A 23,880-nucleotide genomic window follows, 5' to 3' on the forward strand; every position below is an offset into this window, starting at 1 on the left:
TTCTGGGGAGGATGGTGTTGGGGCTGGTCGTTAATGCCACTGAAGAATGGTCAACACCGAGAGGAAGCCGGGACAGCGAACGCAGTAAGACTTCCCAAACTGCCCTCGGTTTCGCAGCAGGAGGCTACATGGGGGTCCCCACGCAAAAGGGGCACGAGCCCCTGGGGGCACGAGTGTATCAGCCGGTGAACGTCCAGGCGTCTTGGAGCGGGTACCATGGGTCACACACACACACACACACACACGCACACAGGCTGCTTCACCTGGGATGCTGTGCTTGGCATTTATAGGGGCAACCGACGGCCCTCCTTCTTGGGGCACCTGGACCCTACAGGGGCTTTTTCCTTGCTCACAGGGGCTCCCATCCCGTGTGCCAGGCCGGCTCTTCCCGCAGGGGTAACCTCCCGTGGGTTACTCCTGAGGGATCGTGTGCGGCCACCTGTGAGCCGTGGGTCCCGACCCCACCCAAACGTGTTCCTCCACGCCCTGGCCCCAGCCCCAGCCCCCACATTAGTCACTCGCACAATCCGTGTCGGCGAGGCTCCCCAGGAAGCTGACGATAGTGATCTAAAAACTGAAACAACGCCTTCACGCTGTGGTCCCGGATTTCAGTGGCTTCTTGGTTTTGTCTGTCCCCAACGTTGATGACCGGCCTCCTCGGTGAGCAGAGGTCTGAGAGGTACCGTCTGTGGTCGCCTTATAACTTCTCCCTTGGGGAGGGGGCTTTTAGGCTGGTGGCCAAAGCTTGGACTCATCCAAATCCAAGCCTGGTCTAGCAGCAAGGTGTGACCCAGCATTCTCTTTTCAAGTCACTCAATCGACTGAGCCACCCCGGCGCCCCCTGCGTTTTAACTGTTACAGATAATCAAGGGATTGAATATTTTGCCTTTTTCGCACTAGGTCGCATTTCCTTCTGCAGCCAGTGAAGCCGCTCTCGGAGTCTCTAACTCCCATCGGTAACTGTTACCTCGAGGAACTGAGGGCGCCCAGCTCCACACCTCGAGGGAGCTCCTGCCCCCCCCCCCCCCCCCCCCCCCCCGGAATCAGAGGCCTCTCGCCCCCACCCGTTCTCCCTGGCTTCTCCCAAACCACGTTTCTGACTCAGGGCTGTTCTGGCAAATCCCACTTCACCCACACCAGCTGTCATGAAAACCGCAAGCCCTAACGCCTTTATTTACAACGGTTTTAGGGGGCGCCTGGGGGGCTCAGTCAGTTAGGCGTCCGACTTCTGCTCAGGTCGTGATCTCGCGGTCCGTGAGTTCAAGCCCCGTGTGGGCCTCTGTGCTGAAAGCTCAGAGCCAGGAGCCTGCTTCGGAGTCTGTGTCTCTCTCTCTCTCTCTGCCCCTCCCCTGCTCACGCTCTGTCTCTATCTCTCTGTCTCTCTCAAAAGTAAATAAGCATTAAAATTTTTAAATAAATAAAATAAAACAAGGGTTTTAGGAGTTTTGTGCCAGCAACTGGGGGTATATATAGTTCACACCGTCTTTGCCATCAGACTGGTAGAAATTTAATTTTTTGTAACGTTTATTCGTTTTCGAGAGACAGAGTGCGAGTGGGGGAGGAGCAGAGAGAGGAGACACAGAATCCGAAGCAGGCTCCAGGCCCCCCCCCGACGCGGGGCTCGAACTCACGAACCCGCGAGATCACAACCCGAGGCGAAGGGGGTCGCCCAACTGACTGAGCCCCCCAGGGGCCCCCCCGACCGGGAGAAATTTAAAAGTCTGATGATGTCAAGTTGCAGCCAGGTGTGAGCCAGGTGAAATTCATCACGGGATCCAATCTTCACATAAAAAAACTCTACGGTAGACGCAATGGTCCTCCACCAACCCTCAAGGCTGAGTCTTAAGAAGGCTTGCAGCTTCCGCCCAGGCCTCTGGGAACCTGGTGTCGGGGAAGCCAGCTGCCGTGTCGAAGTCTGAGAGAGCCATACTGTGAGGACATCCACGCAGGCCGCAGGCAGAGGGCGGCTGAAACACAGGCAGAGGGTGACAGAAACGCTGTCCGGCCCCGGTGGATCCGGGGGTCCAGCCATCCGGCCCGGGCGCCAGATGTGGGAACGAAGAAGCCTTCTGATGACCCCAGCCCCGGCCACTATGTACTCAGGAGACCCCCACCCACGTGTCCACGGAGGTCTGTGTACAAGGATGTGCATTAGCAGGTTGTTTATAACACGGAAAAAGCGCCAAGAGACGAAGTCCTTCACTGATGGGAGAGAAATAAATCGGGGCATAAACATTGGATGAAATACCATACGGCTGTTAACAAACTAAATCCAAACGCAACATCGGGGATGAATCTCATAAACATTCTGGAAAACAGCTGCCTGGAGTTTTGTGGGTTTTTTTTTTTTTTTTAGATTTTTTTTTTTATTTGTAACTAATCTCTACTGTCATTGTGGGGCTCAAACTCACAATTCCAAGATCAAGAATCGCGTGCTCAGGGGGATGGGCTCACTGGGGGAGGGGGATTAAGGAGGGCACTTGTCATACACTATACGTTAACTAACTAGAATTTAAATTTTTTGGAGGAAAAAAAAAAGTCACAGGCTCTACTCACTGGGCTAGCCAGGCGCCCCCAACAAGCGGGCTACTTTAGATTAAAGGACACCTGAGAAAAGACAGCTAAATGCCCTATGTGATCCTTGATTTCATCCTGGATCAAAGAAAACATCATCTAACCGGGGCATTACTGGGAACATTCGAACATGAGCTGTATATTGGGTAAGATTCCTTCATCTGTTTTATCACTGTTCAATTCGTCACTGGTGATAATGGTCCGTGTTACGGAGCCGAATGTCTGCGTCCTCAGGAGATGCAGACCAAACCGAGGTCGCCAGTGGTTCAGCAAAATGTGTGCCGGGCAAGCCTTGTGTAAGAGAGAGAGGAAGCGTACGTGGCAAATGTTCACAATTGTGAGCCTACGAGGAGCGCGTTCGTTGCGTTCTCCCTGCAACTTGGCTTCGGTTTGAAAATTGTCAGTCGATTCTACGGATGCATACAGCCCGGATGAGTCTCAGAAGCATGGTGCGAGGTCAGAGAAGCCAGGCGCGAGAGACCACGCACTGTACGTGATTCCACATGGAGAGCATTCTGGAAAAGACAAGATGATAGGGACACAAACGGCGTCCGTGGCCGCCGGGGGCCGGGTGTGGGAGAGGGACTGCACGAGGGCTTGGGGCGCCTTGGGGATTCAGCCAGTGCTCTGTCCCAGGACTGTGGCAGAAGTTACAGCACCACATATGCTTGTTAAAAACTCATCAAATGAGGGACGCCTGGGTGGTTCGGTCGGTTGAGCATCTGATTGCAGGTCAGGTCGTGATCTCCCGGTTTGTGAGTTTCATTCAGCCCGCGTTGGGCTCTCTGCTGTCAGCCTGGAGCCCCCTAGGGACCCTGTCTCCCTCTCACTCTCTGCCCCTTCCCCACTCACGCTCTGTCACTCTCTCTCTCAAAACAAACATTCAGAAAAAAAATGTCTTAGGCTCATCGAATGAAACACTTAACCTGGGGGAGTTTCATTATTCCCTGCAGAGGCTTGTGTCGCGAGACAACAGGTGTCCAGGTCCTAATTTCCAGACCCCGGGGAATGTGCCACTATTTGGAAACAGAGTTTCCAAATAGACAGGCCCGGAATAGATTTAGGCCTCAGGGCCCCCGCAGGGAACCAACCCTTTCCGCACTTCGATTTGGGACTTCTGGCCCCCAGAACTAGGAGACGCTAAATTTTGTTGGTTAAACCACGCAGTTGGCAGTAATTTGTTACAGCAGCTTTTGGAAACAAATACCTACTTCGAGGAAGCTGAGTTTTTTGTTTTTGTTTTTTAAGAGGGGAAGAAACTTGGGAACATTGGGTTAAACGGAGAAAGCAAGCAGCAGAAGAACGTATTGAGCGTGCAGTATTTTATACAGAGGTTTAAAATGCTCCAAACAATACCGCTTACTGTTCACAGACTTTGTATATGTCGTAAAAGCCGGAGGCACCTTGGTCTGGACCCGCGCCGTTCCCACGGGGTTACCTCTATGGCAGGGGGCATTCTTCGGGCCTCTGGATGCCAGCGTGGACCGCCCACAGCTCTGCGAGGGGACCCTGCAGCCAAGACTGGGCACTGTAGGGGCCCACCTGCTGTTGGGAAGGTGGGGAGAAAGTTCTAGGGTGAGAGTGAGCCCGGAGGCTCCAGGAAACTGGCTTGTTTGAGGGCTGGGTTGTCTTTCCCTCCCTTAACTGGTTATATCCCAGCCCGGCTAGGGCGTCCCTGGGGCCCCTCTGTCCCTGCTATCCATTTTCCTGCTGGAATCAGCAGGGAGGCTGGGGGAGGGCAGCGGGGGGCCTGTGAAGTCAGCCCTCCGGTCCATCAGGACAGCTGGAGGCCAGAGTTCCTGGGTCCAGAGGAAGCAGGGGGCTCCTGCAAACGTCCAAAGAGTGACCAGGTGCCCCCCGACTGGCAGAAATTTAAAAGTCTGATGATGTCAAGTTGCACGGGCAGATCACTGGGCCTCCCTGAGCTGGCTTCTGGTCTGCGAAGGATATGACGTCAGGGTGGCCGTGAGGAGGAAAACACTGGAACGTGTGTGGTGAGTCACTTCTATGGCCCGGCTACGGCCACTCAGAGGGCCCCTAGCAGGATGAAGTGCTGGCGCTTGACCCTTATTTAAGCCTCCCTATAAGCTAGGAACTCTTATCTCCCCCGTTTTACAGATGGGAAAGGCGAGGGCAGCAGAGGTCCATCAGCTAAACGACACAGGTGCGCACAGCTAAAATGTGGCCAATCTGGGATTTGGCCTGAAGCCAAATCTGGGACTCGGGAGTCCCAGCCTCTAGACCACGCCTCCCACGAGTCCTTGCCCCCGTTTTCCCAGAAGCCACCTTCCTCTGATTTCTTTAGGATCCCGTCCCCAGGACCCAGGAGTCCTGGCCGCCAGCCAGAGGGGCGTGTGACGCAGCTGGGACCAGCTGATAAACGCCAATAATGCACATCTCGGCCCAACTTCACATTCAACAATGTCACGTCGGTAGCTGGACATCAGCCACGGAGGGAGCGCTTCTACCCCAGAAAGTGCCACGTGCAACCATCTGGGGCTTTCTGTTTCCCCAGAAAGCCCGCTGTTGAGCAGTTCCCAGCCCACTGCCCTTCCAGCGCCCGGCGTGTCCCCGCTCCCCAGGCCAGGAGCCTCCGCCACAGCGGCGCAGGGAGCCCCGGACACCTGAGGAGGCTCGTGACCGGACACGAGGCCATGGCCGGGGCGTCCCCCACATGTCCGGGCCGCACTCCTCCTGGTGTCCATACCGAGGCCTCTGGCCCTGGCCTGGAGCGTGGGGTCGAGTCTTGTGCAACCTCCAAAGGGAGACCCCAGGTTCCCGGCCCCACGGGAACCAGGGCAGGAGCACGCGCCCTGAAGTCACACTTCTGTGGTTCACATTCAAGTTCTGCCGGTGTGAACCCAAGCGAGCTACAGCCTCCCTCAGCCTCAGTTTCCTCGTCTGTAAAAGAGGGCTAATGGGAGTTCGTGCCTCGTTAGGGTGTCATAAAAGTAAGCAAGCTGTGCCTATAAAAGAGCTTACTTAGCAGAGTGCTCGGTAGGTCAGATGTGTCCTTGCTGTTGTCATTCTTAGCGATTCCCTATCCCACAGGGCGGTTGTCAGGGGAAAGGAGCGGACTCCCCTTCAGCGCCGCCCGGCCATTCCCGCCACCAGGGTGCGCCCCAGGCCCGCCCGCGGCACCGCCCCCTCACCTGTGCGGGCCTGGCACCTGGCGCCGCCTCCGGAAGAGGGGATCGGGGACCGCGGGGACCTCGGAGGGAGCCCGGAGTCGGCGGGTAGGAGCGTAGGGGCGCCGGACGCGGGCGCCCGTCGAGTTTCGGGCAGGACAGGGCCAGGACGAACGGGCGCCGGGGGTGGCGGGTGCCGAGTCCTGGGGTCGGCAAGGGGGGGGGGGCGCCGGCAAGGGGGGGAAGGTGGCCGCCTCGGGCCGGGGGGTCGAGGAGCCGGGGGCGGGGAGGGGGGCCCACACGCCCGGGCCGACGTGCTAGACAGCAGCTCGATGCGCGGAGGCGGGAGGAAGAGGGACGCTCCCGGGTCTCCAGAGCGGGGTCGCGCCCACAGGGGCCTCGTCACGGAGACTCCCGGTCCCCGGTCGTCGCTGTGCTGGGACGACGGCGACTACTGGGTCCCGCGGTAGGGCTGGGCTTGGACACCTGGAGAGGAGAGAAGAGGAAGGGGCGGGGTGCGTGTGTGTGTGTGTGTGTGTGTGTGTGTGTGTGTGTAGGGAGTGGGGCCCCCAGAGGGCTGGAGGTGGGGAGGGTGCCAGGCAAGCCTGGTGTGCCTTCGCATGGAGGCCCTGAACCGCCGGCCCTGGGCCGCCCTAGGAGAGCGCCACCAGGCTCCCATCCCCAGGGGCGGGCCGGGAAGTAAACAGAAACCTGGAGCGGCAGGGCCTCCGTCCGCCGGCACAACCTGTTACCTTGCCCTGCCCCCGGCCTGACCCCCGCGCCCTGGGAAGCTGCGCCAACACTCTAGAATGGGCACCGGGTCTGGGCATGGGGACTCGAGACACCGTGGATCTCGAGAAGATAGAAAAGCGAGGCCTGGGCTACCTCGTGGGAGGGCTGGGGGCTGGGGAGGGCATCTGAGCCCCAAGCTGCTGAGGACCTGGGGCTTCTAGAAGAGGAGGAGGCTGGATTTCTTGGGGCAAAGTGGTCAGGAGACGTAAATTCCCAAGGGCCCTGTATTCTTGGGAGGGGAAGGGGCTGAACTCAGCCTTGAGTCCTGAGTCTCTGAGAACTTGGTTTCTGGGAGGAGGTTCCCTGCGGGTGAGGGGCCGGGAGACAGAACAGCTAAGGTCTGAGAAGAGGGGGGCAGTAACTCTGGGTGACCTGCGGTCCCGGAGCACGGGGGCACGGCCACCTGGGGGCAGAGGATGTCTGCAGTTCACTTCCTTGTGCTCCCTGCCTCAGTTTACCCTGGGGACAGTAACGGAGCTGGGTGGCCAAGACACAGATCATTAACCCTTCATGGCCCAGGGAGGCCCCGGCCGCAGGATTGAGAGGCCAGATCTTGACCAGCAGGGGGCAGGCGCCATCGGGCTGCAGAGTAGAGCATCCTGCAGCCACCTGTGCCCACTGAGCCACCTGTGCCCACTGACCTGTGCCCACAGATGCCGAAGGCACCATGAGCTCCCCGGAAGGGCCAAGCTTCCCGTCGGGGCTGCTCTCGGGGGGCGCCTCCCCCAGTGGCGACGAAGGCTTCTTCCCCTTTGTGCTGGAGCGGCGGGACTCATTCCTGGGAGGGGGCCCGGGGCCCGAGGAGCCCGAGGACCTGGCTTTGCAGCTGCAGCAGAAGGAGAAGGACTTGCTGCTGGCCGCGGAGCTCGGCAAGATGCTTCTGGAACGCAACGAGGAGCTACAGCGGCAGCTGGAGACACTGAGCGCCCAGCACTCGGAGCGTGAGGAAGTGAGCCGGCGGCAGGGGGCAGGGGTGGACGGCAGGAGCTTCCAGGCAGGTGGGCAGGTGGCAGACAGGCGGGCAGGGGGAGGAAAGCCCGGCAAGGGTCTGTCTCCGGGACAGCGGTTCAGTGCTGAGCCCCGTGCTCCTGGCCCGGCTCTCCAGTGGTGAGGGACGTGGGCTCTGAACACGTCAAGATCTGGGTTCAGACCTCTGCTTGGCTGTGTGATCCCGGGCGAGCCACTGGCCGTCTCTGAATCTGGGGTCCGGCTTCTCAGCGGGACGGCACGACCCCTCCAGCAGCTCAGGGGCAGCCCCTCCGGGCCTGGCTCTGGGCTAAGCACCTTCCATACGTCGTCTTGGTCAATTCTCACCTAACGCTGTGAGGCAGGACAGTTCCTCCCTCTGCCCAGGCTGTCCTCAGCCACTCTCTCATTTTGGGGGGGGGGGGGGTCACACCGGGCCCACTGAGCGCCCTGGACACCACTGACCCCGGCATCCACAAACCCCCAACCAGTGCCCCGAGACAGGCCTGGGGCGCTTCTGCCCCTCCCCTCTTCCCCGGGCCACCTCACGGGCATCTCGACGTAAGTGGCACTCTTGACCCCTGCGCTCTTCACCCCAGCTTCCCGTGTCAGGACCAGAGCGTGAGCCGCGCACGACCCCTCTCCTCCTGCGTGTGCACGCCCTGGTGGCCTTTCCTCTCAACTAGATTCTGAATCCGCCCACCTCCCGACGTCTCTGCAGCCTCCAAGCTGGTCGCGGCCAACATCCGCTCTGCCCCAGACCCGCGGCCGCCCCCTCACGCGTCCCCAGCTTCCGCTCTTGCCCCCTGGAGCCCATTCTCCATGCTCCACTCCGGGGCAGCCAGAGGGGTCTTCAAGTTGCAAACCGGGTCGTTTCGGTCCTTACCCCAAATCTCCCGACAGCTCCCCGTCACCCTTGGGATGACGCGGAAAGTCCTCACCCGGGCCCGAGAGTCCCCACGTGCAGGCCTGCCGGACCTCAGCTCGCTGGGCGCACCGCCCTCCTGCCGTAGGGCCCCTTTTCGGTTTCTTGAGTAACCCGCGCGTGTTCCCTCGGGGCCTTTGCACCTGCTGCTCCTGGAGCAGCCCTCTTCCCCCTTGGCCCTTAGGCCTCAGTTCAAACATCACTTGTACCCCCAGGCTACCCCACTCTTCCTCTCCAGGGTTCCCCAGCTGCTGGAGGTGGGGAACTGGGTGGTCTCACTCCCCGCAGACAGCCAGACCCCACGACAGGAGGAGCTCAGCAAATATTGGACAGATGGCTGCTTGACCGGAACTTGGGGAGGTGAAGGAACCTGTCTGACCACAAAGCAGCAGCAGAGCCGGGCACCAGCCAGGACAACCGGACCCCGAAGCTGGGGACTCGATCCTAGAGCCATGTTGCCCCCGTGTTATTTGGCTAAGAGCTTGGCTGCCTGGGTTGGAATCCCTGCCTCACTAATTTGCTGGGTGTCCTTGGGCAAGGCGTTTCACCTCTCTGAGCCCCAGGTTCCTCAAGGACAAAATCAGCATATTAACAATTCTGCCTCTAGTTGGTTAAATGAGAAGCGCCAGGAACGTGCTCGCACAGGACCTGGCAGGCAGGACACCTGCTAATAATTGTAGCAGCTGTACGGTTAGCATCACCTTCCTGTTTTGAGAGTTTATAGAGAGTAGGGACCAGAGGCCGGCCGCCCAGTTTGCCTGCCTCCCCAAGCTGGGCACCCAGGTGTGCCAACAGCGTCCCCCTGCTGGTTGGACAGGTTTGGGGAAGGGCACGCAGAGGCACGGGGCCCAGGCGGGGCCGGCCAGGGTTAATTAGAGGGAGCTGGAGGAGAGGGGCTGAGCGGAGTCCGAGCAGAGGCCGAACCTCCACGGCCCCTGGGACATTGGTTCGCGAGGCCATGGGCCGGGGCTTAAATTCTGCCAGACTCCGGCGCCAGAAACGGCGCCTGCGGCCTCGGGTCCAGAAGCCCGGGCAGCAGCCAGAGGTGAGTGGGCACCGGGGACCCCCACTGCACTCCAGGCCCGGCCCGGCTCCTCCAGCCTGGCCTGGGAACCTCTCCACCTCCCCTCCCCGCCCAGGCTCTGGTTGTCACCCTGCCTGCCTCTCCTCTTGCCTCCATACCTGTCTCAGCTCAGCCCCGCTCCGATGCGCCCCTGGCTCTGTGTCCACTCGGGCCTCACCCGACTCTCTGTCCGGCCCCCACAGCGGCTGCAGCAGGAGAATCACGAGCTCCGCCGGGGCCTGGCAGCCCGGGGAGCCGAATGGGAAGCCAGGGCGGTGGAGCTGGAGGGGGACGTGGAGGCCCTGCGGGCCCAGCTGGGGGAGCAGCGCTCAGAGCAGCAGGACAGCGGGCGCGAGCGCGCGCGGGCCCTCCGCGAACTCGGGGAGCAGAACCTCCGGCTGAGCCAGCAGCTGGCCCAGGTGGGAGGACCCCCGGCCCACGCACGACCCAGGTGGGGGAGGGTGGGGGAGGGGCGCTGGGCTTGGGGCTAAGGCCTGGGCCAGCTGAGCACCCCCCCTTCTGCCCCCAGGCCTCCCAGACTGAGCAGGAGCTTCAGAGAGAACTGGATGGCCTTCGGGGGCAGTGCCAGTCTCAGGTCCTGGCGGGAGCAGAGCTGAGGACGCGGCTAGAGAGTCTGCAGGGGGAGGTGAGTGCCAGCTGGGGCTGGGGGCTCCCTGGGGCTGGCCGGGCACCTCCCCTCCAGCGCTGAGGTCTTCCCCCAGAACCAGATGCTGCAGAGCCGCCGGCAGGACCTGGAGGCCCAGATCCGAGGCCTGCGTGAGGAGGTGGACAAGGGCCAGGGCAGGCTACAGGCAACCCACGAGGAGCTGCTGATACTGCGGCGTGAGAGGCGGGAGCATAGCCTGGAGGTGACCAGTGGGGCTGGGGTGGGTGGGTCCATCCTGCTGGGGCACTGGCCACCGCCCGGGGCTTCCCGGGAGATGAGCCCAGAGCTGGATCCGCGGGAGCTCCAGAAGCTGGGCCGTGACTGCGTGGGCGTTAGACTAGGCAAGTGGGAGCCTTGGAAGAGTATTGAGCAGGGGTGGTACGCTTTTAGAAGGCAGGAGAGCCTGGCAGCTGGGAGGCCAGGGCAGGGACTGAGGCCAGAGATGATGGGGACTCACTCCGCCTGGGTCTGGGGCAGTGGAGAGGGATGAAAGGAAATGAAAACAGGCAGCGTGGCCTGCTATTTGGGATCTCAGGAGTTTACACTTTGTGGTCCAAAAATGTAGGCTCTTAGCCCCAGGTCCCTTTTTCCTACTGTGGGACGCCCAGCCTCAGTTTGCTTGTCTGTAAGATGGGATGGTTATGGTAGAGAGCCGCCCTGAGTGAGGCGCTCAGCACCGCAGCGGCTGAGAAAGATCAATAAACTTTGTTGGTTGACGGCGCTGACGAGTTAGAAGATAGACCGGTCGGGGGAGGGGGCGGGGCTCTACGAGGTGACCTGATGAGGTGGGGCTGGAGGGAGGGTGATGAGAAACTTTAAAGCCGGGGCGCCCGTCCCCGCCCTGCTTTATAGACGAGGAAATTGGTACCTGCCGAGGGGAACTGAGCGGCCCAAGGCCGCCCAGCGATCCGGGCGTGGGATCCGGATCCAGCAGCTGGAGCGCGCCGACGCGCGGGGCTGCCTGGCTTTCGGTGGCGCACCGGCGCCCCCTGTGGGCCGGCTGCGGGAAGAGGGCTCCGGGCGCGCCTCGGTGACCGCCTTCTTTCTGTCCCTGCTCAGCTGGAACGCGCGCGCTCCGAGGCCGGGGAGGCACTGAGCGCGCTGCGGAGGCTGCAGAGGCGCGTGTCCGAGCTGGAGGAGGAGTCGCGTCTGCAGGACGCCGACGTGTCGGGAGCCTCGCTGCAGTCGGAACTTGCCCATAGCCTCGACAGCGACCAGGACCGGAAGGCAGACGGACACCGAGACGCCCGGGTGAGCGCGCGGTCGGCTAGCCCCCACGCTCCATGCAGACTCTGCCCCTCCTCCTTTTTCCAGGAGGTCTGACACCTCACCGACCGATTCCTTTGGCAAACAGGACACCCTGTGCCCTGAGATCCAAGAGGCGCTCAGCCACCAGTCTTCGCCCCAGGAGGAGAGCTTGGAGCCTCCCAAGAAGCGAGCATCCCTGAGCCCAGGGGAGATACTAGAGGAGAAGGAGGCCGAAATGGCCCGGTTGCAGGATGAGGTGTGTTGGGGGGCGGAGGGAGCATGGTGCTAGATATAGAGTCCCTCCCAAGGCCACTTTCCGTTGCCCATCTACACCTCTGGGCCTTTACCCACGAATCCCCCTCTACCTGGATTGATCTGCATCCCAACAAACTTGCACTCAGGCTTCAAGAGCCAGCCTGTAAGCCACCCCCTCCAGGAAGACTTCTTGGACCGCATCCCCCGCTTAGTCCCACCTCCCAGTGCTTCTCTCAGCATCCTTCCTGCGGGCTTACACCACCCAACCGGCCCCGCTCCGCCCCATCCCGCACCAGCCTGGGGGCTCAGAAGATTCATCTCCAGCACGGCCCACCGCTGCCCGGAGTGTTTGTGGAGCAGGCAGGGGAGGGCGCAGAGACCTGAACCCCTGGCTGCTGAAGAGAGGGACCTGGGAGGTCAGGGGCCTACCTGTCTCTCTTCACCTTTCCCTGCCCCCAGATGGCGCTGCAGCGGGCCGAGTTGCAATCCCTTCGGGAGGAGCTGCAAAGGCAGAAGGAGTTGCGGGCACACGAGGACCCCGAGGAGGCCCTTAGGGGCGCCCTCTCGGATCGAGATGAAGCCGTGAACAAGTGAGCCTCTGCCACCATCCACCACAGCCCCAGTGGGGCTACAGGGCACCCTGGGCCTTCGATACCCCCACGCGTGATAGAATTATTCCTACACCCACCGGGGGCCCTCCGACTTTGTTTTCGGTGTTCGCGGCCCCACCCCAGTCCGGGTCCAGCAGCGCCCCACCACCCCTGCTCGCTGAGGCCCCAGTACCCTCGGGTCCGCTCACTGCCTCTCTTGCCTGCAGGGCCCTGGAACTGTCCCTAGAGCTCAGCCGCGTCTCTCTGGAGCGGGACTCGCTCTCCCGGGAGCTGTTTCGCACTATCCGCCAGAAGGTGGCGCTGACGCAAGAGCTGGAGGCCTGGCAGGTGAGGGGCGGGGCTTGGGGCGGGGCTTGGGGGCGGGGCCGGCTCGCTGACGGGCTCCTCCCACCCGGTCTCCCTACCCGCAGGACGACATGCAGGTGGTGATCGGCCAGCAGCTGCGCTCGCAACGCCAGAAAGAGCTGAGCGCCGCCGAATGTGGCCCGCGCCGCGCCGCGCCGCGCTTCTCCCTGCGCCTGGGCCCTGGGCCTGCCGGCGGCTTCCTGAGCAGCCTCTTCCGAAGGACCTGACGGCCGGGCCCAGGGGGCAGCGCGTGCCCGCTGGCTCGCTTTCCTCTTCTGGCCAATGTAGCAACAGGGCCCCGATCGTCTTCCAGACGGGGCTGGTAGCCTCCCCACTCAGGGAGGCTGGGCAAAGTCACACTGGGAGCAGGGGCCAGCTTTGGGGGCCAGGGGCCCCAGGTGGGTGGCGGCGCAGGTGGGGCAGGGCTGAGTCTTGTATCTATACAGGTCTATATTTTCTAAACACTCTGGGCCTGGCATGTTCCAGGGCAGAGATGGGGGTGGGTATTTATGTATCAAGATCAAACAGAGTAATATATAAAAATCATTACACTGACTTGGCCTCTATTCTTGGGATGAAAATGCATGCAAGAATAGCCTGAAATTTTATTTGGTAAAAAAAAAAGAAAAAACAGCACTCCAGATCCCTGGGACACAGGGGGCGTTGCCAGAGATCAGAAAGACAGAGAGAAGGCACGGTAGCCCAGATTGGTGAAGACATCCACCCGGCAGCTGTTACCTGCGGCTGTCAGGACCTGGAAGCAAGGTGGGGGGTGACTGGCCTGTCCACACACATGCCTCTCCCCCCCCCCCCCCCCCGCCCCCGCAAGGGCCCGCATAGCCCCCTGCAGGACCCACCTTGCACTCGGGGGCTGCTGGCTGCTGGTTGAGACTGAGGCTGAGCAGCCCCGGGGAGGAGCCAGGCACCTGGGCCTTGAGTTCCCCACTCAGCTGCCACTGGTTGACACAGCGGCCCTGGCCCGCGGACAGAATCTGTGGAGGGCGGAGAGGGGAGTCGGGGGTCAGGACCGGAGAGGGGAACCGGGCACAGGTGGCAGAAGCAAGACAGAGGGCCTCACCAGGTCCTGGTAGAAGGTGACGTGTTTCTGTGGCGCCCGCATGGGGAAAACGGTGGTGGGTGTGGAGGATCGGAGGTGCCAGAGGGTGAGTGCTGGGCCTCCTCCGCAGACCTGAGCAGAAAGGCGAGGTGTCCCCAGCCGCCGCGAGCCACAGGCCCTCTGCTGGCAGGGCCCGGAACTGTCACCCCATTCTGGACTTTGCCCTGCTCACCATCCAGTCTGAGTCAGTAGCCAAACAGCCGATCCAACGCCCATTGTGGGGCCTGGAGCACTCCTAGGAGGGAGGAGGAGGGAGAAGGAGATGAAGACACGTGGGATGCCCAGGAAGCGGAGGGGAGGACAGGGCATGGGGGCGCGCCTCACCTCGTGCTTATAAACCTCGATGGTCTGGACTTCCTGGGCTGAGCGCAGGTCTGTGGGGGGTGGGGGGTGGGGGAGGACTCTGAGAAACACCCTGCCCTCCCCCACCTCCCTCACCGCCACCTTGCCCTCCAACCTGACACTCACCCCAAAGTCGCACGGTTCCATCTTCACCGCCCGACAGGACCTCGGGGCTCCGCTCCCGCAGCGCCAGGCAGTGGATATAGTCTGTGTGGCCCCGGAGGGCCCGCTGCAGGAAGAGGGCCAGCGTCAGGAGATCCAGGAAGGCTGCCCCTGCTGGCACCCAGCCCTGACCACCCCAGCTCCAGGGCCCCGCTCACTGTGAAGGTCCCCGTCTCAAGGTCCATGGTGTGCAGCTGACAGTCTCCCCCTGCCAGAATGAGAGAATTCTCCTGCGGAAGAAGGCAGGGTGGAATTGCAAGTTCAACGTAGACTCGGGACAGGGAGAGGGAAAAGGCTTAAAGTCTGGGCCACGAACAGCGTGGGGTAGAGCTCCAGTCACAAAGGGCTCAGACCTTGGGGACCAGAAGCAAAGCATTGATCTCAGGCACTTCTAGGCTGGTCCTGCGAGAGAGAAAGCAAGGTCAGCTCTGGTGAGCCAGTACCTTCACCCCCAAGTGCCTTCTGCCCACGTAGCCCTAGCTCACCTGTACGGGGGCTGACGTCGCCAGAGCTCCTTACAGCCCTTCATGGAGGGAAACACCATATGTCAAAGGCTCTCCGGGCCTGGGCAACCCAGCCTTTCCCCAGCTCCACGCTCCTTACCTTCTTGAGGATCTCTGCCCAGAGCCAGGCTTTCACCTCCCCATCCCCGGCACTGAGCAGATGTCGATCCGTGGAGACCATGCAGTAGACGGGCCCGTCATGGGCTAGATGGAAATGCAGAACTTGAGTGACGCTGTCCTGTTTCCCTCCTCCATTCCGGGGGGTTCCCTAAGCCACACTCAATGGCTGCACCCACCTTGGAATGTCACCACGGGCTTCTTACTTTCCTCTTTGGCCTCGGAGCTCAAAGCGGCAGACAGACTGAAGGGAGAGGGGAGGGGGGGCGTGAGAGTCAGAAGCAGGGGCACCAGTCTCAGGGGGGAACGAGCGCTAGAGCTACTGGGCGGGGGAAGCAGGGGTGAGTACCTGAAGACGGCTATCTGCCCGTAATTGTTGCCAGCTGCCAGGAACTTGCCGCAGGGTGAGACACTCTGGGAGAAAATGGTCATGTGCAGCCGCTGCAGGGCCTGAAACACTTCGATCTGTGGAGAGAGGCTGCATGAAGGCTGCCTGGGACATCTGGGCGGGGACTCCCAACTCCTTCCTGCTGCCCCTGCCGCCTGTCCGGCCCCCCACTGCCCAGGGATCTGAGGCCTCCTTTGAGGCAACCCACCAAGTGGGTCCCAGGGGTTGCTTCAACAGGGTGACGAAGTGGGCATTTGAGGTGGGACGTCTACCAGTACCTTGAGCAAGCACCCAGCCTGGCTTCCAAGGTTCCTCAACTGTCAAATGGAGCTCAAGGACACTTTGTCACAACTGTCTGAGCTACCGTATCTATAACTTCGCATAGCGCTGCCTCATTAAAAGCGCTTACAAAGTGGCTCCATTGTCCCAAGACAGAAAAACATACAGACTTCTGATCCCTACTCTCTGGCTTTTTTTTTTTTTTTATGTTTGTTTATTTTTGAAAGAGAGAGACAGACAGGGCACAGAGGGAGACACAGAATCCGCAGCAGGCTTCAGGCTCTGAGCTATCAGCGCCGAGCCCCAAGAGGGGCTCGAACTCACCAACCGTGAGATCATGACCTGAGCTGAAGTGGGATGTTTAACCGACTACGCCACCCAGGCGCCCCCCCCCCCCACCAGAACTTTCATGTTAGGCGCCTAAAGTGTTGCCCGGTTACCTTCCCGCCCGCGGGTCTGAGTCCGAGTCCCGCGCAAAACAGGGCTGAGAGCACGACTCCTTGCCTGCCCCTTCCGAGCCGGGCATGGACTACAAACCCCAGAAGGCACCGCGCATCACGCCCGCCTCACCTGACCCAGAGGTACTGCGTGTGGCACAGCTCGCTCCATCGCGAGAACTACAAATCCCAGAGTTCTCCGCGCGACGCAGCTTCACGAGTCTGGACGTGCCCGCGAGCGGTTCCCCCTCGCGGAGCCGCACAGCCTCAACACGGTTCGTCGGACCGGCGCGAAGGCGGCCGCCGCGTGTTACCCCGAGCCCCAGGAGCCCAGGGACCGCCGCGAAGATCGCCAACACTAAGTGGCGACCACCGCAGCTCCGCTACGCCAGATCCCCTCCCCCACCCCGCGGAGCAGACCCGCCTTCCAGCCGCGCGTCGCTCGTCCTCCGCGCCTGCGTAGAACCTCGCCGCTGCGCGCGCCTAAGGCCACGCCCCCCGTGCTGGACCACGCCCTCTGAGGCTCCGCCCTGTCGCCCGGATCCCACCCTCTGCCCGCAGGACCCCGAACCCAAATGATCCTACAGCAGCCCCTGGAGCGAGGCCCCCCAGGTCGGGCCCAGCGCGACCCACGGGCCGCGTCGGGGACGCCCCGAGGCCAGGACTTGAGGTGTGTGTAGGGGCACTGGGTGGGCCAGGCCCAGGGGCTCAGGACCTTTGGCTGGAGGCTCTGGACTGGTCTGCAGGATGACCAGCGGTGGGGCGAGTCGTCAGGGCTTGGGCATAGGCTGAGACTGGGCTGAGAGGTCTGAAGCAGGCTGCTGGATGGCCTGGGAGAGGGGGGTGACTTAGGTGTCAGCTGAGACAGAGGTGGGCTGGGGGCTCCTGGCTTACACCGCAGGCACAGGAGAGCAGATCCTGGGGATGGGGCGAAGAGGGTGGGGTGCACCTGGTTTTCTTTTCTTCCCAGCTCCCCTCTCCAAGGAGCTGTGCCCATGAGCACCAAGCGGCGCCTGGAGGAGGAGCAGTGAGTTTGGGGACAGGGAGGGACTCCCAACAAGACCTCTGTCACCTTAGGTCCCCATCAGACTGCTGCTCGTGTGAATATCCTAGCCTGCCTGTCTCCCCGTCTCCCCCCAGGGAGCCCCTGCGCAAACAGTTCCTTTCTGAAGAGAACATGGCCACCCACTTCTCTCGACTCAGCCTACACAATGACCACCCTTACTGCAGCCCCCGCATGGCTTTCCCATCTCTGCCCCCACTAAGGTAGGCACCATCCACCGTCTGGGCCTTCTGGAGGATCACACCCGATCTTTGGAGCCAGTCTCTAGGCCCTGCCTCATCCTGCTATTTTTAGCTTCTAGCCAACCTCTGTTGTTTCCCATCTTGGCTCCTTGGAAGGTGCTGGCAGCCCACGAGCTCCTGGGGACCTGGACCCGGTGGGAGGTGGCTCTTCCAGACCAGCCTCAGCCCCATGCTGCTATTTCCTTTTCCAGGAGCCCTTGCTCTGAGCTGCTTCTCTGGCGCTACCCTGGGAACCTGATCCCCGAGGCACTCCGGCTGCTGAGGCTAGGGGACGCCCCCACCTCCCACTACCCTGTGACCCAAGCTGGAGAGATAATGGAGCTCTGAGTGCTGGTGGGAAGATCCCTGCCTGTCTTCCGTCTTCCCAAAACCGAGAAGACCAGCATCCCCACTAAGGCACCAGCTGTCCTGCTTATTCTCCGGACCAGGCTTCTGGGCCACAGGACCTACCCCCAACAGAGGAGGACACTGAACCCCACGGAGCCCTGGGCCAGGAGGGGCAGGAGGAACAGGAGCATGGGAAGGGAGGCATTCCCCTCCGGAGAACCAAATAAAGATTGCTGAGCAACTGAAGTCGTCAGTCTGGAACCCTGGGGCCTTCGGGAAGGAAGGTGGGAAGACTGGGGTGCTGGATGCTTAGGGTTTCTCAAAAATCTTCCCTGGAAAACGGTCAGGGCCAGGCCAGGTCCTGGCAGGCTGGGCTCAGGCATTGAGAATGTGTGAGTCAGAGCCTCACCCCCGCCCCCGCGGCTGACTCACTCCTCCCTCCAGCTCTGGGAAGTCGGGCTGGGGATCGTGCCACTCTCCAAACCATTTAAAGTTATAGATTCTTTTATTAATAAATTCTCCCTCCCCTCCAAACGCTCTCCCCAAAATAAATACTCCCCCCCTCTTTGGGGGTGGGGGGGACAGTGTCTTAGGGCCAGCCCCCCTAGAGGGCCAGCCCCCTAGTGTTAGCAACAGGTCCCTGACCCCCCAGGCAGAGACCCTGTGGTGGAATTTCAGTACATCTAAGTTGGTGGGGCCTCGTGGTGTCTGGCCCTCGGGTCAGCCTGGCCCTCAGGCCCTGGGGGTGGAGGGAGGGACCCTTTGTGCAAATGCTGCGGTTCCTCAGTGTCAGCTGTCTGGTGTGACCCAGCATGGGTCTCCTTTCCTGTCCTGGAGCCAGAGCCAGGGCAGTCAGACACCTTGGAAGCCTCCTCGGAAGCCTGGGCCCAGGCCTCGGGGAGGTGATTCACCAGTGCCCCATCCCTCCACACCCCTGCGGTTGGAAGAGTCTGGCTCTGGCTGTGTGTCGGGTGAGGGGCCGGCTCCAGAATGAATGAATGAATGGATGCATGGATGGATGGATGGATGGATGAATGATGAGTGGGTGGGGCCTCCGCTTGGCAGGGGCTCTCACTGTCACTGGATCAGTGCCACGCCAGGACAGCCCTCCCCGCCGGTCTCCTCAATGGGGGCTGCAAAATAAGAAGAGGGGTGGTCAAGGGCAGGGGAGACGTCGAGGAGTGATGGGGAGTGTGCGGGCGGGCCTGGCACACTTACTAGTAAACTTCTCTCTCCTGCGGCACCGTCTCCAGACCAAGAAGCCAGAAAGCAGTCCCAGCACGAGGGCTAGGCTCAGAGCGCCCCCCAAGATGGGCCACAGTAGTGGGAAGGAGGCTGGAGGGGAAGCAGCGCCTGGGGGCGGAACTCCAAGTCAGACCTCGCCCCTCTCGGTACTAGCCCCGCCCCCTAGGTCCGAGCCCCAAGCCTTTACCCCACCTTGGCCCCTGCCCTGAACCCACCATTTTCTCACCCACCTCCCACCCACCCCCCCTTCCCGATTAATTCCTCAGATCTGAAGCACTGCACCCCTCTCCGCCCGGGCAATCCTCTCTCCCAGTCTGGGGTCCGCTCGCCTCCGGGCCCCGCCCCCCACTCACAGCCCAGGCAGAAGTCGCTGTGCGGTCGCGCCGGGCACGACGCGCAGTCCATGCACTTGTCGAGGTCCGCGCTCCAGGAGCTGCCGCGAGAGCAGGGGGTGGTGCCTGGGGAGGGGGCCGCGGGTCAGGCTGGGGCGGGGCACGGCTATTCTGGGGGCTGAGGTCAGGGTCTGTCGGCTCGAATAACGTGAGTCACCGGCGCCCTCCCCTCGCATTCCTCACAGGTGACCGCACGACCCGACCGGGACTCGGCAGCGCGGGGGAAAGGGGGGCATAGCGCGGGACGCTTGTGGGGGGGGGGGTCAGGTCCCCCCACACAACCCCCCCGCAGCCAGCGGGTGACTCACTCCTGGGCACGGGGCCGAACCCCGGTCCCTCCCCCCACATAGCTGGGCACTGAAGTCACCGGATGGAAGGAGGTACCCCACATGGTATAGGGGGTACAGACCCCCGTGCCCTCGGCACCACCACCCCCCCCCCACCCCGACTCTTCGGTCACTGGGGCTAGACAGAACACGTATTGAACAGGCTGGGGGCGTGCCTTCCCACCGAACCAGACAACCCGCCCTCAGACTTTCTTTCTCCCTCCACTTCTGAGTCTGGACTTTTTAGGACAGAAGCACCCCACCCCACCTCACCGCCCCCCCCCCCCAGTTGAACGGGGGGGAAACTGAGGCCTGGCCTGAGGATGAAGTTCGGAGCGGGATGAACCTCTCCTGGCCAGAAGCCCGGTGTCCGGAGACCACCTGACCGGGATCCCCACGTCCGCCTAGTACCGCCCAGATCGGCCCCGTTCTCTGGGTCCCCAGTGCCGGCTCCGCGATCCCCGGCGGGAGGCTCCCCCCGGCCTCCCGCGCAGCCCGGGCCCCGCGCCCGGCGTACCTGGCACTCGCTCCCCGGCCACGGCGCCCAGCAGGGCCAGCCCGAGCCCCAGCGCGAGGAGCCGCGGCAGCGGACGCAGCGGGCCGGAAACCATGGTGCGGGTCCGGCGGCCGCGGCCGTGTGTGCCCGCCGCGCGCGGGCCGGGGCGGACAGCAGCCACTCCGCCTCCACCCCCGCCTTCCGGGGCGGTCCCCTCGTCTCGGCCCGCCCCGCGCGGTCTGCTCCTGGACGCCCCGCCCCGCCCGGCCCGCTGAGGTCAGTCATTCGCTCAACAAACACCGCCTCCTGGCGCGAGCGGCTGGGACCCCCGCAGGGACGCAGCCCTGGCCCTGCCCTCTGGAAGCTGGAGTCCGGGAGACGTGTGCTGGCGGAATCGGACACGGAACAGCCCACCGCAGAGACACCTGCGGCTTTCCTAAGGTCCCCAGGGTATAATAACAACAGAACAATAACAACAACAAAATAATGATAATAATATGTCTTTAGTTTCTACCTTAGGACATAGTTACACGATAAAACGTGGGCTTCTTGCCTCCTTTTGGCCGAGTAGGAACCTGGAGCGTGGGAAGGTTAGGTGAGTTGCCGAGGTCACAGCGCTAGTAAGTAGCGGAGCCAAGAGCCACGCTCCGTTTGGCCCCACGCCCTGTGCCCCGACCCGCTGCGGGCCCGACGTTCGCCAGCTGAGGTCCCCGCACCCCGGGCCAGATGCGGGCGCAGCGGCCCCCGGCTCGAGCGACCCCAACTGACGAAGCTGGGATTCGCGCGCCCGCGGAGGTCCGGAATGGGGTCTCTGCCCCTCCCCGGGGCGGTGGTCCGGTGACGTCACTGCCTCTTTAAGACCCCCGCCTCCGCCCCCATCCGCACACTCGGCGGTTCCTACGAATCCCAGTGGGCTTCTTCGCAGGTGAACCTGGGGGAACGTGCGCGCGTTGGAGGGGAAGAGGCAGACTCCTCGAGGAGTGGGGTGCAGACGGCGTGGGTGGGGGTGCGTGTAGAGAACCTGGGCTGATCTGGCTGCGGCCACCGGGGCACAGCTCCTGGCCGGGGATCTGCACCGAAGCCGCAGAGATCAGGTCCCTCTGCAGCCGCGGGAGGGTTAAACGCCCCTCCCCCTCCCCCGGGACAAAGGCACCGAAACCCGGGCGCCCCTCCCCCACCTGCTCTGCTCCCTGGGGCGGGGCTCCCCTCCCCCTCACCTACCGGAACCGACCCTGCTGCTCCCGCCGCCATTAAACCCTCCCCGCAGAGCGCCTCCCGGGCTGGGACCTGGCGACCCTTCCTCGGGCAGGACTCAGGAGGGAACTAGGGGTCGAGAGCGGGAGTGGGCGCCCTCGGACCAAGCCGAGCCCGCAGTGTGCGGAAAGAGAAGGGGTCGAGGGCAGAGGTAGGGTCTCGGAGGGGAGAGATGCCGGGTGCCTGGGCCGGCGTGGCCCCTGCGCTAACCGGGCCAGAGGCCTGGAGGACTGACAGCCGGTTTGGGAAGAGCGCGGCCAGGTATGGCTGGGCGTGGGCGATGCAAATGAGGAGTGGACGGTCTGTCTGTCCTTTGGCCACACTGCTGGGGCCGGTGCTCAGTTCAGCTCCAAACCGTGCGCGGGAACTTTGGGTAACGGAGAGCCAGAACAGGACCCTGAACAGAACTGCTCCCCCAGCCGGCCACAACACCAAGTGGGATGCGAGGGGGGGCCAGGGCTGCGGGGGAGGAGCTGGTTCACTGGGCAGACTCCAAGGGTTTCAGGTCGTTTTAGGGAAGTTGAGTCCTTAGAGGATGGCATTTGGGGCAAGAACGCACAACAGAATGTCCCCCACCTTGGAGGTATGCTCATGGAACCCCTAGGGGAGGGCGGAAGAGCCGGGCCCAGGGCGCAGCCGGTAGCCCTGGGGAAGAAGCGCTTTTGGGTGAGAGGGTGGTATTTGTGGTTTTCACTGCTCCTGCCCCTCTGGGGTTTGACTGAGGCTGGACTGGGCCAACAGGGCCAGGCAAGGCCGGGGAAGGTGGGTCACCTGAGACACAAACATGACCACCTGCCTGGGGGGATGGAACCGGGCTGGGGTGAGGAGTTTGTACACTGCTACTGGGTGGTTGGGAGGCAGCTTGGATCTCTAATCGTGATGTTGAAACTGACAGGTTTTGAGCCTGCAACTCATGGCTAGCACCAACCGACCATCTGTGTGCCCTAAGGAAACGCCTGGAAATTGCTATCTGATAAAATGTAGGAAAAGTGGCTGGGGCCATGGACTAGCATTGGTATGGGCTTTGTGTCTCATTTGCCCTCGAGACAGCCAGGACTGGGTTGCTTACTTTTTCGCTCTTGTAAGTCAACGGCAATCCCAAAGCCTGCGGGAGGTGGGGGGGGGCGGGGGTGGGGGGAACTGATGCTAAAGCATTAAGTGTTCGTTTTGGCCAAGAGAAAATGAGGCTCAGAGAGTGTGCTTTGCCCCTGGTGTACTGATTCCCAGCGTTTGTGTTCCCGGAGGCCACGGCATGTGGCATGAAGAGTTAGCACGGGAACAAAGGGTCTGGACCTGCCTGTCTTAACAGCAGTCTCCTCGCGTCCCCCAACGTAGCTCCTCTCAGCCTCAACCTCGCCATGGCTTCCGCTGGCCTGCAAATCCTGGGCATCATCCTGACGCTGCTCGGCTGGGTGAACGCCCTGGTGTCCTGTGCCCTGCCCCTGTGGAAGGTGACCGCCTTCATCGGCAACAGCATCGTGGTGGCCCAGGTGGTGTGGGAGGGGCTGTGGATGTCCTGCGTGGTGCAGAGCACGGGCCAGATGCAGTGCAAGGTGTATGACTCCCTGCTGGCGCTGCCCCAGGACCTGCAGGCCGCCCGCGCCCTCTGCGTCGTCGCCCTCCTGCTGGCTCTGCTCGGGCTGCTGGTCTACCTCGCGGGAGCCAAGTGTACCACCTGCGTGGAGGACAAGGACTCCAAGGCCCGTCTGGTGCTTGTCTCTGGGATCATCTTTGTCATCTCGGGTGTCCTGACCCTCATCCCTGTCTGCTGGACCGCCCACACCATCATCCGGGACTTCTACAACCCTTTGGTGGCCGAGGCCCAAAAGCGGGAGCTGGGGGCCTCCCTCTACCTGGGCTGGGCAGCCTCCGGTCTTTTATTGCTGGGGGGGGGGCTGCTGTGCTGCACATGCCCCTCGGGGGGGGCCCGGGGCTCAAACCATTACATGGCCCGATACTCCGCCTCTGCCGCACATGGCACCTCTCAGGGTCCCTCCGAATACCCCGCTAAGAATTATGTCTAATTCCGGTAGGGGAGCGGGGACTCCCTTGACAGCGGAGTCTAACTTCCTGAGCTGGAGACGTGGAGATGGTGATCCAGGCAGCTTTGGGTGGTTTTTTATCTTTTTTGGGGGGGAGGGGCATTTTTAAAATTCAGTTGGTAACCCAAGAAACTCAGCATCTCTCTTGGGCTCTGCTGCTGGTGCGTCTCACCTTTGGATGATGGAGCCAAGGAGGTGATGCTTCACAGTTTCTGGATCTTTCTCCACCCCGGACATCCCCATCTCGGAGGCCAACCCGCAGCCGCCGGCCAGCGAGTAGGCTGTCTGCTGTTCAGATGCTTGCAGCCTGTCCCCAAGAGTCCCTCCTTAGTGGTGGGTCCTCTGAACCCCCAGGGGCTCCTGAGCCTCAGGTAGCCCGCCCTTAGAAGAGCGGGCGGGCGGTTTAAGTTACCAAAGAACCACCCACCTCCAAGTGTTCCGACCTCTGACCTCTGGCTCCTCTACCCTGAGTCCTGCCCCAGCTGTGCCCTAGACCACCTCCCCCGCCCCCCTCTGGCTCACCTTCAGCCCCTGCACGCTTCTGTCACGCCCCCCCCGCCCCCCACAGTTTTTG

The 23,880-nt window shown here is 62.1% G+C and overlaps 5 protein-coding genes and 1 long non-coding RNA gene across 12 annotated transcripts; 4 read left to right on the forward strand and 2 right to left on the reverse strand.

Moving 5' to 3' along the window:
- LOC122209671 lies at positions 1 to 998 on the forward strand. The gene is made up of 3 exons (XR_006197698.1): positions 1 to 84; positions 356 to 660; positions 901 to 998. It is a non-coding gene; the product is annotated as an uncharacterized LOC122209671 (long non-coding RNA).
- Positions 999 to 5,742: 4,744 nt separating this feature from the next.
- BICDL2 (BICD family like cargo adaptor 2) lies at positions 5,743 to 13,072 on the forward strand. Its single transcript, XM_042921746.1, has 10 exons — positions 5,743 to 5,810; positions 7,148 to 7,443; positions 9,652 to 9,867; positions 9,978 to 10,094; positions 10,171 to 10,317; positions 11,175 to 11,366; positions 11,470 to 11,619; positions 12,078 to 12,208; positions 12,436 to 12,556; positions 12,640 to 13,072. Exons 2-10 carry the CDS (start codon positions 7,162 to 7,164, stop codon positions 12,799 to 12,801), a joined length of 1,518 nt encoding a protein of 505 aa, XP_042777680.1. The 5' UTR covers positions 5,743 to 5,810; positions 7,148 to 7,161; the 3' UTR covers positions 12,802 to 13,072.
- Positions 13,073 to 13,130: 58 nt separating this feature from the next.
- THOC6 (THO complex 6) lies at positions 13,131 to 16,133 on the reverse strand. Of its 2 annotated transcripts, none has more exons than XM_042921747.1 (13): positions 16,053 to 16,133; positions 15,165 to 15,280; positions 14,995 to 15,059; positions 14,799 to 14,902; positions 14,681 to 14,718; positions 14,549 to 14,597; positions 14,354 to 14,425; positions 14,160 to 14,262; positions 14,016 to 14,065; positions 13,864 to 13,926; positions 13,653 to 13,763; positions 13,432 to 13,566; positions 13,131 to 13,328 (listed from the first exon to the last, which is right to left on the reverse strand). In XM_042921747.1, the coding sequence occupies exons 1-13, from the start codon at positions 16,089 to 16,091 to the stop codon at positions 13,248 to 13,250; spliced, it is 1,026 nt and encodes a 341-aa protein (XP_042777681.1). In that variant the 5' UTR covers positions 16,092 to 16,133; the 3' UTR covers positions 13,131 to 13,247. The 2 variants fall into 2 exon arrangements, with proteins under 2 accessions (XP_042777681.1, XP_042777682.1); XM_042921748.1 differs by lacking the exon at positions 16,053 to 16,133 and adding an exon at positions 15,923 to 16,021.
- Positions 16,134 to 16,341: 208 nt separating this feature from the next.
- On the forward strand, positions 16,342 to 17,793 carry HCFC1R1 (host cell factor C1 regulator 1). Of its 3 annotated transcripts, XM_042921754.1 has the most exons (4): positions 16,342 to 16,589; positions 16,890 to 16,946; positions 17,060 to 17,185; positions 17,416 to 17,793. In XM_042921754.1, exons 1-4 carry the CDS (start codon positions 16,495 to 16,497, stop codon positions 17,549 to 17,551), a joined length of 414 nt encoding a protein of 137 aa, XP_042777688.1. In that variant the 5' UTR covers positions 16,342 to 16,494; the 3' UTR covers positions 17,552 to 17,793. The 3 variants fall into 3 exon arrangements, with proteins under 3 accessions (XP_042777688.1, XP_042777687.1, XP_042777689.1); XM_042921753.1 differs by lacking the exon at positions 16,890 to 16,946 and having other exon boundaries at positions 16,997 to 17,185; XM_042921755.1 differs by lacking the exon at positions 16,890 to 16,946.
- A 270-nt stretch (positions 17,794 to 18,063) lies between these two features.
- Positions 18,064 to 20,198, reverse strand: TNFRSF12A (TNF receptor superfamily member 12A). Its single transcript, XM_042921756.1, has 4 exons — positions 20,032 to 20,198; positions 19,150 to 19,254; positions 18,770 to 18,904; positions 18,064 to 18,684 (listed from the first exon to the last, which is right to left on the reverse strand). The coding sequence occupies exons 1-4, from the start codon at positions 20,123 to 20,125 to the stop codon at positions 18,629 to 18,631; spliced, it is 390 nt and encodes a 129-aa protein (XP_042777690.1). The 5' UTR covers positions 20,126 to 20,198; the 3' UTR covers positions 18,064 to 18,628.
- Positions 20,199 to 20,558: 360 nt separating this feature from the next.
- Positions 20,559 to 23,854, forward strand: CLDN6 (claudin 6). 4 transcript variants are annotated; one of them, XM_042921751.1, is made up of 3 exons: positions 21,244 to 21,525; positions 22,600 to 22,754; positions 22,848 to 23,854. In XM_042921751.1, the coding sequence occupies exons 2-3, from the start codon at positions 22,623 to 22,625 to the stop codon at positions 23,286 to 23,288; spliced, it is 573 nt and encodes a 190-aa protein (XP_042777685.1). In that variant the 5' UTR covers positions 21,244 to 21,525; positions 22,600 to 22,622; the 3' UTR covers positions 23,289 to 23,854. The 4 variants fall into 4 exon arrangements, with proteins under 4 accessions (XP_042777684.1, XP_042777685.1, XP_042777686.1 ...); XM_042921752.1 differs by having other exon boundaries at positions 22,600 to 22,715; XM_042921750.1 differs by lacking the exon at positions 21,244 to 21,525 and adding an exon at positions 20,559 to 20,630 and having other exon boundaries at positions 22,600 to 23,854.
- Positions 23,855 to 23,880: the final 26 nt, after the last annotated feature.

The sequence above is a fragment of the Panthera leo genome, chromosome E3 (assembly GCF_018350215.1).
Source record: "Panthera leo isolate Ple1 chromosome E3, P.leo_Ple1_pat1.1, whole genome shotgun sequence".
NCBI lineage: Eukaryota > Metazoa > Chordata > Mammalia > Carnivora > Felidae > Panthera > Panthera leo.

What these genes read in the sequence shown, in the direction of transcription:
- CLDN6 (XM_042921750.1), top strand. Translation starts at nt 22,623, where the DNA reads ATGGCTTCCGCTGGCCTGCAAATCCTGGGCATCATCCTGACGCTGCTC.
- TNFRSF12A (XM_042921756.1), bottom strand. Translation starts at nt 20,125, where the DNA reads ATGGTTTCCGGCCCGCTGCGTCCGCTGCCGCGGCTCCTCGCGCTGGGG. An exon ending in GGCCGGGGAGCGAGTGCCAG is followed by an intron (nt 19,255 to 20,031) that starts GTACGCCGGGCG and finishes CCCCCTCCCCAG; the next exon opens with GCACCACCCCCTGCTCTCGC. An exon ending in CAGCGACTTCTGCCTGGGCT is followed by an intron (nt 18,905 to 19,149) that starts GTGAGTGGGGGG and finishes TTCCGCCCCCAG; the next exon opens with GCGCTGCTTCCCCTCCAGCC.
- THOC6 (XM_042921747.1), bottom strand. Translation starts at nt 16,091, where the DNA reads ATGGAGCGAGCTGTGCCACACGCAGTACCTCTGGGTCAG. An exon ending in GGGCAGATAGCCGTCTTCAG is followed by an intron (nt 15,060 to 15,164) that starts GTACTCACCCCT and finishes CTCTCCCTTCAG; the next exon opens with TCTGTCTGCCGCTTTGAGCT. An exon ending in CGACGTCAGCCCCCGTACAG is followed by an intron (nt 14,598 to 14,680) that starts GTGAGCTAGGGC and finishes TCTCTCTCGCAG; the next exon opens with GACCAGCCTAGAAGTGCCTG.
- BICDL2 (XM_042921746.1), top strand. Translation starts at nt 7,162, where the DNA reads ATGAGCTCCCCGGAAGGGCCAAGCTTCCCGTCGGGGCTGCTCTCGGGG. An exon ending in TGAGCCAGCAGCTGGCCCAG is followed by an intron (nt 9,868 to 9,977) that starts GTGGGAGGACCC and finishes TTCTGCCCCCAG; the next exon opens with GCCTCCCAGACTGAGCAGGA. An exon ending in ACGGACACCGAGACGCCCGG is followed by an intron (nt 11,367 to 11,469) that starts GTGAGCGCGCGG and finishes TTTGGCAAACAG; the next exon opens with GACACCCTGTGCCCTGAGAT.
- HCFC1R1 (XM_042921753.1), top strand. Translation starts at nt 16,495, where the DNA reads ATGATCCTACAGCAGCCCCTGGAGCGAGGCCCCCCAGGTCGGGCCCAG. An exon ending in CCCCGAGGCCAGGACTTGAG is followed by an intron (nt 16,590 to 16,996) that starts GTGTGTGTAGGG and finishes CTGTCACCTTAG; the next exon opens with GTCCCCATCAGACTGCTGCT. An exon ending in CCATCTCTGCCCCCACTAAG is followed by an intron (nt 17,186 to 17,415) that starts GTAGGCACCATC and finishes TTCCTTTTCCAG; the next exon opens with GAGCCCTTGCTCTGAGCTGC.